Here is a 12985-nt window from a genome sequence, read left to right on the forward strand (position 1 = left end):
GCTAATAGGTACCCTGGCATGCAGGCGGAAAGTGGGTCATGAGTTCAAACGTGGTCCCAAGCACCCATGTCATGAATATGAAGACTCCTTTCACCTGCTGGCAAGCACTAAATCGTGCGCCAATGTGCGAAAGCCGGCCATGATGATGGTAGAGTTAGTCATGTCTTGTTTGTCGTTCACCAGCAGAGTAGCATGTAAGTCTCCGATTGCAAATTGGTGAGCCAATGCGAAAAAAATCAGAAGCTGCGCATAGACAGTGGTGCTTCAAGGGCCTAGTGGCGGCTGCATGCTGCCCAACTCTACATTATTTCACCGAGGTTTCGTCACTTCCACGTGCATCGCGGCCCCGGCAGACACCGCACCACCGAAACAGGAAGGGGCTTTCTCTAACGGTCTGCGGGTAGCTAGCCACGCTAGTAGGCATGCATAGGCTTAATCCTTCACATCTGTTCACACTCCTTTGCAATGCCAACTTCATGACAGCGACTGAACATGTCTACAAACCCTCACCTGTTAAGCCCCGCCTAGACCTCAATCGCCCTGACCAAGGGGACCAGCCCTGAACAGTCTGAATTAAGCCGATGGTAGAGGGTAACAGACAGGTTTGGCGAGAGCCTAGTGTTGCAAAGGCGCCGACTCTCGCTTAACGATACCCTATCCTGGTCCGATCGGTGGGTGCAGAGTGGCATGGTGGGCGTCCACCGTCGTAAGTGTTTCATGTAGGACATCGAGAATGGTCGTTAGGGTCTAGAAGATTACACAGTGCAGCATCAGCCACTGCATGACGATGCTATAGATGCAAATCGCTCCTTCAGAGCCCTGGAAACGAATACGAGGTGTAAATTCCGAAAATGCGGGCGTGTGGCGTATTCGTGCATTATGCCATCAGGCTTGATGTGTCTTGCACATTGATCGAGTCTTCAGGGATCTGCATATTCGGGGCCCGCGCGTTAGCTGTCGGCCAACTCTCAAGTTACTTAGGCATGTACTCTATTATATCATTGATTACTAATCATGAAGGTATCACAAGTGAATTGTTGTTGCTATGTACTTACACTGATGAGGAAGCTATCAATGCCGGGTGTGGCTTCACAATGTTGAGCTTTAAACAATCAGTTGTGCAATTCTTGTTAATCTAGTAGCAAAATGCTGGAATCCTTACTACGACAACTGGCGAACTAGACTGACCTAGTGGAAAATCTTTTCGACTTCTCGACGCTCAAGACCGGTGCACACGAGTAATGTGGAACGGGAAGCCCCGTACCCAAGTTGACAGGGATAATCCTTAGCTCCAACGTATCTCCGGTACAAGGCTGGAATACGGGAATAGAGAGGAAGTTTATGACAGAAATCAAATGAGGGAAAGCCTACCACGGTGGTGCCTGTTACGGCCACACTCGTACACAAACCTCACAGTATGACTACAAGGAATATTAAAGCATCAGGATTCAATGTTGCTACTGAAGCCCGGCCAAAGCACAACAGGTTGAGAGCTTCCACGACTTGCGTGCATCACTCACAAGCTAAAAGACGCTTGTTGCTCAACGGGCACATAGCTCTTATGGCACGTGCCGTTGCGCCATCCCTGTATTTGGATAACTTCGCGACGTCTCCCGGCATATCTTGGAAGCCCACGACGTTGATCCTTGGCGAAGGAACCCGTCATTGCGCAATTCTACACTTGAGCGGCATTCATTACGGCTTGATCACGGTTCTGATGGTCATTGCGATTCAGGTTGCTGCTTGAGTAATTTGGACAATCGCAACGATCTTGAAGATACCATGACTAATAGAGGAGTAGTACACGAAGTGACACGTTTGCAGGGGCGCAATCGCCAGAAGTGCTTGCCCGAAAGATTAAACCTCCTTTTCGACTCTGGAAAGCGAACGTTGACTTGAAATGTCACCACAATAGGCGTCACCGCGAAATTTTGAGCCATACTGTCGATAGCAGGATATCAACGGCACTTGACACCCTATGACGGCTTACGATGTAATTCCAAACGGCGGCCGGTTCATTCATTGAGTGAATGTGACATTGTACTCAGAGCCCTGGAAGCAACATTGGAATCTGCCAGCCCCTGCGGCGCCACACCGCTCCATCCGAGCCCATAATAGGGTCAGATAAACAAAGTATCCGCGATAAGCGTCGTAATGCTAGTTGTCGGTACAGAAATCCCCGAAACCAGCGCCAATCATCTCAGTGCAGACGAAAGCAGAGTGCCGCTTGATGTCTTTATCTTGTACGAATCATGCCTACATACTTCACCAGCCATTCACTCTAGGTTCGGCACCTCTTTGACTACAAACAGTTGTTTATGGTACTGCTCGATGACAAAGTCGGCACAGCAATCATGGTGTCACTGTACCATTCTGTCCTTGCCTCGCTCACGTCATCGGACCAGACCTATGCGCATCATACACTATTCCGCTGGGGATATGGCACAAGCCACGCACTTAGTCGGCCCCAGATCTTGAGCGCGTGCGTTTCGTCGTGCTCCATATGAGCACTGAATACTGCAGCATGATTATAAGGTAGAATGTCGGTATGACTGCAGATCGTGCGGCGAGGACATTAGGCCATGGTTCGTCCACTAGGTTTTTGCGCTGCGTGCACACGTTTTAGAAATCTGGCCTACAGTCCCTCGAAAGGTGTAGACGTAGTAGGTATGCGCGCTCGAAGTTTGGTTGTGTTTGTATGGAGAGCCAAAGGACTAAAACATGCATTGGGTGTTTGAACTTCGCTAGAACTGTGCATGTCGATCATGTAGATGACATGCTCAAAGGGTCTGGTGGCCGATATTGCTCCATGGAGGCTGAATATCCTTCTTCAACATTTCAAGATCGACATTCACGCTGGAAGACTTAGGGGCATTCCCTTTGCATTGACACCCATTTCAATAGTTTCAATATACCTTACTGTCTGAAACATCCTATTGCATATGTCTTCGTTACAATGATGGCCCTCTTACGTGAGTCAGCAGCAACTATTGTCAAGGTCCAACTATTGTCAAGGTCCAACTATTGTCAAGGTCCTGTTCTAGCTTTAGTAGCGATAATACGCATCTTACAGTGTGGAACCTCCAGATGAAACGAAGATGCCGAAATTCTGCGAACGACGCAATGAGAGTCTTGTGAGAGTTTTCTACTCGTGGACACTAGTGAGCTCGGTGTCTTTAAGAGGTCTTGATGCTTTCTTCGAGCACTGCTGCTGCTGTTCGGTCTGTTCTTGTTTAACAACGCTACACTCACAAAACCTCGCGCTTACTTATAGGCTTGGACAAGACGCACTGCTGGGCCAATATCGCATCAGAGTATTTCGATACAGTACCTGAGAAACGCACACCAGAAATATAAGAGATCGAGTTTGAGCGATCAACATCAAACATCTGATAAGGTGTCCTGGCGCAATGGTAGCGCGTTGGTTTTCGGTTCACGCTGAAACTCGCCAAAGGTTGTAGGTTCGAGCCCTGCGGACATCGCATCTTTTTGGACTTGCTTGTGTTTGGTTCATCGCAAACAATTGCGAGCCGATTTCTTTTTTTGCGAGTTGCAAAAGAACGAGGTGGTATGCCAACTACGTCACACTGATTCAGCATCACACCCACTGAGGTCGAGATTCTAGTGTCCCTTCTTCCTGTATTTTCATTCATGACTATCATTGCATGCTAATTTGGGTATATTTTTTGCGGCTGTTGAATTGCCTCACCCGATCCACGTACGCCAAAACAAATGCTTGGACGGTTCACCCTCACTCGGAAGCCAAGCAGGGCTCGATACGCATGACCGTAATCTGGTGCATGCTCTCGCAGATTGTTGAAATACACGAGCATTCACGCTCAATCATTGCTGATGGCTGCGCTTAGCTAGAGTATGCCTGCTTGGGCTGGGGGAACGAGGGGCCAAGCTCCTGGATAGAGAGCTTGGCAAGCCATTGACCCATGTCGATAGCCTTCTCAAGGTTCTCGCCCTTGACGATACCGGCAACGAAACCGCCAGCGAAGGCATCACTGCGAGTGCGTTAGGAGAGCCATACTTAGAGTGCGGTGGAGTGCGAGAACTTACCCAGCGCCGTTGGTGTCGTAGATCTTGTCCTCGCTGATGGCGTGGACGGAAACTTCCTTCACGTCGACCTGACCACCCTCCTGTGCGGTGACAGCGATTGTGGGATCGGTACCCTGTGTGAACACGACAGTCCTGGGCCTCTGGTTGTTCTTCTTGGGGCCATTGGCGATAGCCTCGGCGATCTTCTTGACATCTTTGGTGTCAAGGTTGTGCGACTCAGCGAAGGCGGCAGCCTCTGTCTCGTTGCCGATGAGGATATCGACATAGGGAAGGATCTCATCGAGCGGGTCTTTGAAGAATTGCGCGATGAAAGGTGCAGAGAGGTTGAGGATGAAGGGCTGAAGCGCGTTAGCTCACGTGCACCTTTTGCCTCGTATACAGAGCTTACCTTGTTCTTCGCAGCAGCTTCCTCGGCCAGGGCCTTGATAGCAGGCACACAGACAGTCAAGTGGAAGCCACCAACGTAGTACACCTTCGCGTTCTCGACCTGCTTCCAGATGTTCTCCTGCTTCAAGTGCTCCAACTTGTAGTTGTTGGCCGCAGCAAGATCTGTGCAGAGCGAACGGTTGTGGCCAGTGATAACGACACCGCATCGACCGGTTGGGGTCTTCTCATCGTAGAGATACTCTGTCTTGACACCAGCCTCCTTGCAAATGCCCTCAAGTGTCTCGCCGTACTTGTCCTTACCGACACAGCCGATGTAGAGGACAGACTCGGAGGGGAGAATGTACTGGGCACCGCGGGCGGTGTTTTGCGCAGCACCTCCAGCGATGAGGACAGCCTTGTAGTTTTGAATCAGGTCCTCGAAAAGACCCATATGCTTCTCAGGATCGGCGAGGATGGCGTCGTTGGCTTTGAGGCCGTACTTCTCGAGGAGCTTCTCATCACTGAAATGAAGTCAGAAAAGTTCCATGGAGGTACTCTACCCCACATTCGAGCACCATGCATTGCAGCAACTTCGATCAACTTACCCGACACCCTGGATATCCAGGAGAGGGTTCTCGAGGCAGAGCAATTCGTAGTTTCCCTTTGCAGACATTGTGTATAATCTATGGTGACGTTGACTGAGTGCAAAAGTATTGAGTGTAGGACTCGAAAAGGGACGAGGGGCGGTCACGCTAGTTAGAGCAGGTGTAGCCGTGCAGGGGAAGAATAGCCGAGAAATGGAAATCGAATAATGATATTTGAGTACGCCACTCGAATATTGACGCAACACTGAAGGTGAAACGATTGCCATGATTGAACGCGATTGTTGTAGAACATACAGAGCTGGGTTGTGAATACTGTGGTTGGGAGCTGTTTAAGCCCACACCCATCTGCTCATGAGACCTCATGCCACCACTTAGATAAGGACCGAAGACCTGTCGAAAGACTCAACCATGGTGCGCATTCTTGCTACGGCCGTTCCGGAACGACTTTCGCTGCGTGCACAACATCATTACCGAGATCACAGGTGCTTGTCTTGTCGAATGGCTTTAAATTAGACCATGCCCAATATGTATGTACAGAATTATTTAGGTTACAACCTTCTCTCTTTTCATGTACAGCCGTCAATTTAGTCCCCTTCTTCCTCGCATGCAATATCGTGAAAAGCGTCAAAAAGGTTCATCAAGCCATGATCCGCATCGAAGAGACAGATTGGTATCAGTACCTAATCGGCCGCCGAAGAAAGAACATATGGCAAAGCTCCGGCCGGCGGAGAAAAAAACGTGCTGTGCGTAAATATTGAAAAGGTGGATTGAGAATTAGCCGTGGTCATGCAAAGTCGAAATGCGCAATATATGATGCAACATGCTGGTAGATCGGGTTCGATGCTTTGCTCATCACGGGTGCTGTATTAATGGTGTATGCACGAAAGGAGCCGTGGACGCCGAGTATGCAGATTTCGAGATGGTAGTTGTGTTGTGTTGGTTTCTGGGGAAAGGCATCGACCCGGAGAGCGAGCGACCCTCTGTGTGGGATTGTATGGAAGGTTGTGCACGAGGCTGCCAGACAAAAGGCGTTTGTGCGGCGTGGTGTATTGTGATGGGTTTAACGGCGGAAGAGTGACTTGTGAGTGAGCGGCGAGTCAAAAGGAATCGAACCTCTGACGCGGGCCCCTCTTGCGAGCGGCGTCTGGCCTGTGCAGAACACACATATATAGACGGTAGGGAGGCTACTTGGTCTCATCCCAAGGCAGCTCATATGCAACCATTTCTCGCAGCTTTCACACTGCACCATGGGTTGGACCTCGTCTGTGCCATGGCAAACACATCGTGTGCTTTCGGTAGAGAGACTGCTACGATCCGTTGATGGCGTAGTGAGTCCTTCGGTGCTGGGTGAGCCACTGAAGGTATTGTTGAAAGGGTCATAGCGACCGTGGCCATGAGGCGTGGATGCGGTACCAGAGTCGGTAGAGGCTTGCGCCCATCGATGGTTATGTGCTTGAAGAGTATTTTGCGAGGCGCGTTCTATCCGATCAGTCTCAGTGACGGGTACGTGCAGTCCATGTATCTTACCGATTCTTGCCTGACGACTACCCACTACCTTTTTCAAGGCACCCAAAGCATCACCTGGCGAGTCAGGCAGCACGTCATGGCTGATCGCCTGGCTATTGAAGGTAGAGGCAGTAGGGGCGTCGACCATGCTTATTCTACGTGAAGCATTCTGACTTGACGGCCTTGTAGTCCTTACGGAGTCGAAAGATGCCTTGTCAAAGGCACCGGATGAGGCTCTCGAAGTAGTTCTTGAGACAGGCCGAGCCATCTTAAAGGTATTGGGTTTCGCCAACTCGCTGCTCTCGGTTCTTGCATGCTTTGACACACGGCGCTGTGGTTGTGGTATGCTGAACGAGGTATTACGGCTCAAGATGGGTTGCGGATCGTCTGAATCCGACTCAGTGTCACCTTCCTCCCATAGAGCTGGGTACTGGTGTCTCATAGAAGTCTGAGACGTCCTCCGTGTCTCTCTAGGCGTAGCCTCATCCTCGTCGGCAGGGACAGTCTCCGTACGAGCTCGGCCAGTCTCGTCAATAATCAATCGAGTGCGCGGCCTTCGCATAACCTCTGGAATCACTTTGAGGGCGCCACTGTTCGCGCGCTTCAGTGGTGACGAGCGGCGTGGGATGTGATGAGCTGCGCTGGTGTCGGCTGAAGATCTTCGCTCTGACATTGTTGGTCGAGCCCTTTGAAAGCCACTATCGGTGTTGCTGCGTTGTAGGCTAGGCCTGTTTTCCTCGACAGAACCGGAAGAGGAATTGGTGTTGCTGCGGGAGTGTAAGCTCCTTGACTTCTTCGCCTTCTCCTTCTCACGTTTCGAGTCTAGCATTTGAGTCTCATACGGCTGTCTGTCCGGATTGAAGGCAGCTGGCTGAGGCAAGTTACCAAACGAGGCCGTTACATCATCAGGAGATGTGAAGCTGAATAGCATACTTGGGTCGACACCAGTAGTTGTGGATACAAACGAGGCAGGTTGCGAGCTTCGACTTTCCCCTACTGTGCTGGCTCCAAAGGATGCCATGGGCTCTGCAGACGAAAGACTGTTTTGTGACTGGAATTGAGCTTGCATCTGCTCAGCGACCGGGGTGTGAAAGGTCTGCCAGCTCAGATTTCCTTGAAGCTTATTTGGTGTAGGCCCGAACGGATCTAACGCTCCAGACATATCCACATCCATGTGACTGTTATCGGTCATATCCCAAAACAGCCTTTGTTGCGGCATTGGTGGTGCTGACATCGGTTCCGCATTCGCGAAGGGCATCATACTTGGAGAGAAAGGTACTCCATCTGCGTATCCAAACGTCTGATTGAACATGCCATCTGACGTTGGCACCGGCTGGAGGGATGTCCTTCGTATTACAGTGGCTGGTGTTCCACTCTGATTGCCCACACTCTGTTGCAAATTCCTTCTCGATGTAGCATCTCTTGTTGGAGGCGGCGTCTGCATCTGCGAGAAGTCCATCTTGACGGGACCAGATAATGGTCGCTGCCCTTCCCGGTTTAGCCCAATCCTCTTTAGCGAGTTCGGGTCTGGCGATGACGACAGTCTTCGTTGAGGTTCGACAGGGGGCAGAGGAAGATTGGCAGGAGCGAGATAGTTTACATGGAACTCTGGATCTTCGGGAGTGCGGACCTTCAAGCTGTATAAGCTTGATGACCGGTCGCTCGGTGTCGACAGCAAGTACGAAGGCGTCTGTGCCGGGGTGTGTTGCCCATTGACTCGAGGCGTTGCCCAGGCGTCCAGGAAGTGAGTCTGGTGAGCAGCCCCCTCCGTCTTGGGTGTCTTGAGTGGTGTCGAGTTGGGAAAAGTTGCCGACTTGGGTGTGGAGGAAGGACTGGGAAGGAGATGCCAATCCGTCGATCTAGCACACGACCCGTTAGCGCTGAAACAATGTGAAATGCAAAACGAGCCGAGTAGACAGAGCAGGAAAATGATCTTGGACGAGAAGCATCAAGACAGCAGCTGAGCATCGACTATGCTATGAGCAAGGTTCGCTGGAATGCAGTTGTGATGGGGCTGATGGGTCGATGCCCTAGAGCTCTGGATGACATCCTAGCGCGATGCTGCCTGCCCCTCGGCGTAGACCAAAGAACGATTGGGGCAACAGCATTGCAAATCTCACCACGGCAGCAGGCAGAGCAGGCACCAACGGCTCGTGCAGTGCATCGTGAGCTTCCGTGGCACCAGCCCAACAGCGTCAGGATGAAGGACCCATGTCGTCAAGAGAGGGGACACATGAACAACCAGTGAAGGAGAGATCCGTACCCAAACATATGCTGATCGAGACTCATAGCAACCCCGTGACACAGTTGTTCCTGCCCTACAAGACCATATAGCTACTGTATGGGACGGTCGGTGTCGACGGAATTCGATGCGGTCGAGGGGTCGGCGGTGCTGAGGGCAGCGATGCTATGGCAAAATCTCTTACAGCCTGGTAGCAGTCGAGTGCAAGCGCAAGCAGGATGAGCGTTGAAGCTATGCCACCTTGAGTGACGCTCACCCAGGCTGGATCAGAGATGTGTTAGTGCTGTGGTACCGTTGATGCAGGTACCTCGGAGGGGCGTCACGGCAGCTTCAGGGCAGAAGAGAGGTCTGCAAGCCAGGAACGGTTGCAAGCTCGGACACGGTTGGCGAGGAATGACGGTAAGGTTTTCTTGCAGATGCTATTAGGCGAAGAAGCAGTGGGGCCGAGGTGAAGCAGCAGAAGAATGGCTGCAGATTGGCAGTAATGATGGGATAACGAATTGTACCGGTCGTGCCCCGGAGCAACGAGCAGCAGCGCAGGAATGCGTCGCCTGAGCCCTAAAGTGTGGGCGGAAGACAATCAGGAACCGAGCCGCGACGGGGCGCAGGCATGCTCGTGGGAATATAGCGAGGGAGCGCTCATTATCGGTAGCATTGGCAGGGAGACATGGAGAAGGTCTGATGCCAATTCACGCCTGACGGATGGATGAGCATGCGAGCGACGACTTCCGCCAACAAATGCGGACCAATAGAGCGAATGAGAGCTAGGAGGCTGCGCCAAACGTACCACGCTGTGCTAGAGCGCAGACGGCACGGAACATTATGGCTGAAAAGATGCGTGGCGGAACGACGATTGCTGGGTTCGACAGGTCGCGCTGAGGTCCGCCCAGATTTGCAACCGCGCTAGGGATGGAACCATTCAACTCTCGCTGCCAGAACAGTCGTGGGCCAGTCAAGCGGTCCTGCGGCCGTCTCTCGTGCGAACTCCTGAGCTGCACTCCTGAGCCGGCCGCAGGCCCATCGTAAACGTTGAGCATGCAGCGAATAGGAGTGGCCGACAGACGACCACTCTGCCAAGCACCAGTTCAAGCAACCCATAAGCAATGTTCGATGGTGGACCGCACGGCCGTGTGTCCGACACCGTGCCTTTTGAACGCCCGCCATGCGGGGTCACTTGTCCTGTTCCTGGAAAAGACGCCTGCTAGAGCCTTGTGCCGTGTGCATGAATTCACCAGCGGAGAAATGCCCTACTGTAGGCGTGGCAATCTCAGCGTCTGCCACATTTCCCCTTCCGCCCCTAACTGTACACAGCCTGGTCCATGCAACCGCGCTCATATTGGCCGAAGATCCCACAATATCACCTCGTCATGGTCAAGCAGCACGCAGGCACTCCCGCAACGCCCAAACGCTATCAAACAATACTATCTGTGGTTGCTGGCACAACGACGCACAAGCGGGTGTTCGTGAGACAATGGCCGGATCGGCTCTGGCCTTGTCAACGCTATCCCTGGCATGGCATGTGAGATGATCATACTTTTGGTACCCTAGCGTTACCGGCTACATGTCGCTATCTCATATGCAAGGTTGGCCCTCCCTTGACTGTGGGAGGGCGATTATTATATTGTTTCGGCAGAGGCAATACTACCATGCGGGCACGTCGTGCGGTGTACGACGGGAGATGTACCCAGGGTGTGTTTGGTCCACGACTCATCAAAGAAGACTCCTGCCAGAGTTGGTGATCTTGGCAGTTCAAAAGGCCCTGTCTTTTGGACACGTTGTATTCTGCGTGGTCAGCCGAGCCGATTGTGCGGTCCTCGGAGCCAGAACGCCTTATTTCGTCATGGACTCATATTCGGACTAGGTAATTGTGAATAATTTCATCCTTTACACCAACTGCCGTTTTCCAGTCAAACAAACACCTCAACACCGATACGCATGCTTGCTCTAGGTCACAAAATTCGTCGACGAGAGACAACTAGCTCAGGTATATACATTAAGTTGGGAAAACATAGTCCAGAACGAACGCTTATCAGAATGGCGACCTGCCGACAACGGGGTCGACCTGGTATGAGAGTTCGGAGACATTGGACATTGCATCAGTATTTCGCCCAAATGTCGGTCCTGAGACTTCTGATATGTTGTCGTCCTCAGGATCGTCGAAAGGCGAGCGTTCGAAAACTTGTGTTCGTGTAGTCATGCGCGCAGGGTCGGTTATTCGAACGCTGTTGTTTCGAGAAGTAGACGCGATGCTCACAGGAGGAAGACTGCTGGGCCGATACGGTGGCGGTGCTTCTTCTAGGCTTCTTCCGTCCGCGAACGGGTCTCGATCCACTACGGTGCCCTGTCTGCTGATGCCGCCTGCGGAGGTCATAGATATAAGGTCGGATGTGTCCATGCCGGTCAAGTATGCACCGTTGTTGCCAGAAGGAATCGGTCCCAGGATTATGGGTTGTGATGAGCTTGCAGTTGGGGGATGGCTGGACGATGGCGTTGATGGGGAGTACTGGGGTAACACTGCTGGAGGAGGAGAAGGGGGCGTTATGGGTGCCAAGTAGGGTAAAGCGACGGGTTTCGGCCGCATCTTCATCTCTTCGACGTGTCCATGTTCGGCAACTGCTTGCCTCTGCCGTCTTCGCCTACGCAAACAGCAAAATACAAGGATTCCTATGACAATGACCACTACGGGTGCGATGGCAGCAGCAGCGTATATCGGTCCTCGGTTAGGACCGTTGTCTGCTCCGTGATTCTGCAGTTCAGAAGTATTCTCATTTGGAGGCGATGATGATGATACACTGTGGACCGATCGTGTCGATGTCGTTGTTGCGGAAGTAGTTTGAAAACCGCTATTCCCTTCGTATGCTATTTGGGACGATGAATATGTTTCAAAGCGACTGCTTTGGTGGTAGTTATCATCCGTCTGCCAAGGGGGCCCCGTCGGGCGCGCAGTAGGAGACCGGGTCAATCTGTCAGTATCATAATCTGATCCCTTTTCAGGCATTGTCGGAGAGTAGCTGCTCGAGATGGGTGTATCAGTGGGTTTCGCAGGGACCTCCGGGGGGTAGGTGATAGGCGTCTCCTCAGGTTGTTTGCTCACAAAGGAGGTCGAACTTTCCTTGGAGTCATCGTCTTCATCATCTTTCGGCGTTGAATAGGGCGGGTCGCGGTGGTCATCTTTCCGTCCAATCCGGTGATAAGCCATTGGGGCTTAGATTCCCCCACCCCGGCCTGAGATGCGCTGACGAGAGGCGTCTTTGTATGAAAGGAAACGCGGTGCGATGTCAGAACTCAGCTGATATGGAGGGGCGCACAAACACTTGATAGGTCTCTTGGCTCTCGAAAATGTCGGTATTGCTGGGAATTGACCTTCCACCAAGGGCGGGCTTGATTTCGTCGCTGATCCTCCAGTGACAGTGAATGCGGGGCCGAGTGACGGAGTTTACACACCACCTCTTGGTATTCCGACTTGGAACATCTAAGATTTGATGACGCGAGACCCAACACAGACGCAGTGAATTGCTTGACAACCGGGCATGAATATAAGACGGCAGATGCGAAAGCCGAGATTCCTCAATGTGCAAGCTTCGTGAAAGAACGAGGAGGCGGGAGGCCAGCCTTTGAACGAGCTCCAGCTGAAAAGAGGCGCAGGCATATCCGGTACGCTGGTTGAAGCTGCCGCATGCTGCTGACACGTTAATTGGCTTCCCTCCGCTGAAAGGCTGGGCTGATGGTCGAGTCCGTAGACACAGCCGACCCCACCTGCCAAGATGAAGCTATATTTGGCACTAGCTGTAGATCCACACTCTGCACCAACGAAGAACAGCCGGTAGCCTTGAGCATTTGTACGAGCAAAGTCGCTGCTATGCATGGTCATGGCGGATGGTCTGGGGCTTCTTCAGTTGTATGTGCAATGTACATGCAAAGTAAACACACAGCAGACGGCATTGCCGATCTTGTATTTCTACATGAAGGAGCTATTGCGCCGAAAAGCCGAACCGTTCTTGACAGGCTCAAGTATGCCATGGCTGCAGCTACTTGTCGGGCTCCGTTTTCTTAGAGGCAATGATATCACTCCTCACCAATAAGCAAAGTGCAATCAGTACTCTGAAACACGTTGTTTTCACTAGATCTCTGGGAGCCTTAGTTCTCTCATAAGATAACTCATGGCTGCTCTTACTCGCATTCTCTAACCCCAGGTAAGCAT

The 12985-nt window shown here is 51.9% G+C and overlaps 3 protein-coding genes and 1 non-coding gene across 4 annotated transcripts; 1 reads left to right on the top strand and 3 right to left on the bottom strand.

Moving 5' to 3' along the window:
- Nucleotides 1-3396: 3396 nt before the first annotated feature.
- Nucleotides 3397-3482, top strand: C7974DRAFT_t9. The gene has a single exon. It is a non-coding gene; the product is annotated as a tRNA-Arg (tRNA).
- Nucleotides 3483-3862: 380 nt separating this feature from the next.
- On the bottom strand, nt 3863-5104 carry C7974DRAFT_430342 (adenosine kinase-like protein; the record flags this gene model as incomplete). Its single annotated transcript, XM_046144693.1, has 4 exons — nt 3863-4010; nt 4066-4403; nt 4454-4952; nt 5037-5104. The coding sequence occupies 4 exons, from the start codon at nt 5102-5104 to the stop codon at nt 3863-3865; spliced, it is 1053 nt and encodes a 350-aa protein (XP_046003335.1).
- Nucleotides 5105-5941: 837 nt separating this feature from the next.
- Nucleotides 5942-9128, bottom strand: C7974DRAFT_23746 (uncharacterized protein). Its single transcript, XM_046137462.1, has 3 exons — nt 8806-9128; nt 6564-8401; nt 5942-6515 (listed from the first exon to the last, which is right to left on the bottom strand). The coding sequence occupies exons 1-3, from the start codon at nt 8829-8831 to the stop codon at nt 6097-6099; spliced, it is 2283 nt and encodes a 760-aa protein (XP_046003336.1). The 5' UTR covers nt 8832-9128; the 3' UTR covers nt 5942-6096.
- A 1404-nt stretch (nt 9129-10532) lies between these two features.
- C7974DRAFT_23810 (uncharacterized protein) lies at nt 10533-12119 on the bottom strand. The gene has a single exon (XM_046137463.1). The coding sequence runs from the start codon at nt 11981-11983 to the stop codon at nt 10814-10816; it is 1170 nt and encodes a 389-aa protein (XP_046003337.1). The 5' UTR covers nt 11984-12119; the 3' UTR covers nt 10533-10813.
- Nucleotides 12120-12985: the final 866 nt, after the last annotated feature.

The sequence above is a fragment of the Boeremia exigua genome (genome assembly GCF_020726555.1).
Source record: "Boeremia exigua strain MPI-SDFR-AT-0100 chromosome Unknown C7974scaffold_1, whole genome shotgun sequence".
NCBI lineage: Eukaryota > Fungi > Ascomycota > Dothideomycetes > Pleosporales > Didymellaceae > Boeremia > Boeremia exigua.

Bases quoted from the DNA above. Each gene is read 5' to 3' on its own strand.
- C7974DRAFT_23746 (XM_046137462.1), bottom strand. From the start codon at position 8,831: ATGAGTCTCGATCAGCATATGTTTGG. The intron at 8,402-8,805 runs GTACGGATCTCT...GTCGTGTGCTAG, and splicing joins CTCGATCAGCATATGTTTGG to ATCGACGGATTGGCATCTCC. The intron at 6,516-6,563 runs GTAAGATACATG...CTGATCGGATAG, and splicing joins TAGTCGTCAGGCAAGAATCG to AACGCGCCTCGCAAAATACT.
- C7974DRAFT_23810 (XM_046137463.1), bottom strand. From the start codon at position 11,983: ATGGCTTATCACCGGATTGGACGGAAAGATGACCACCGCGACCCGCCC.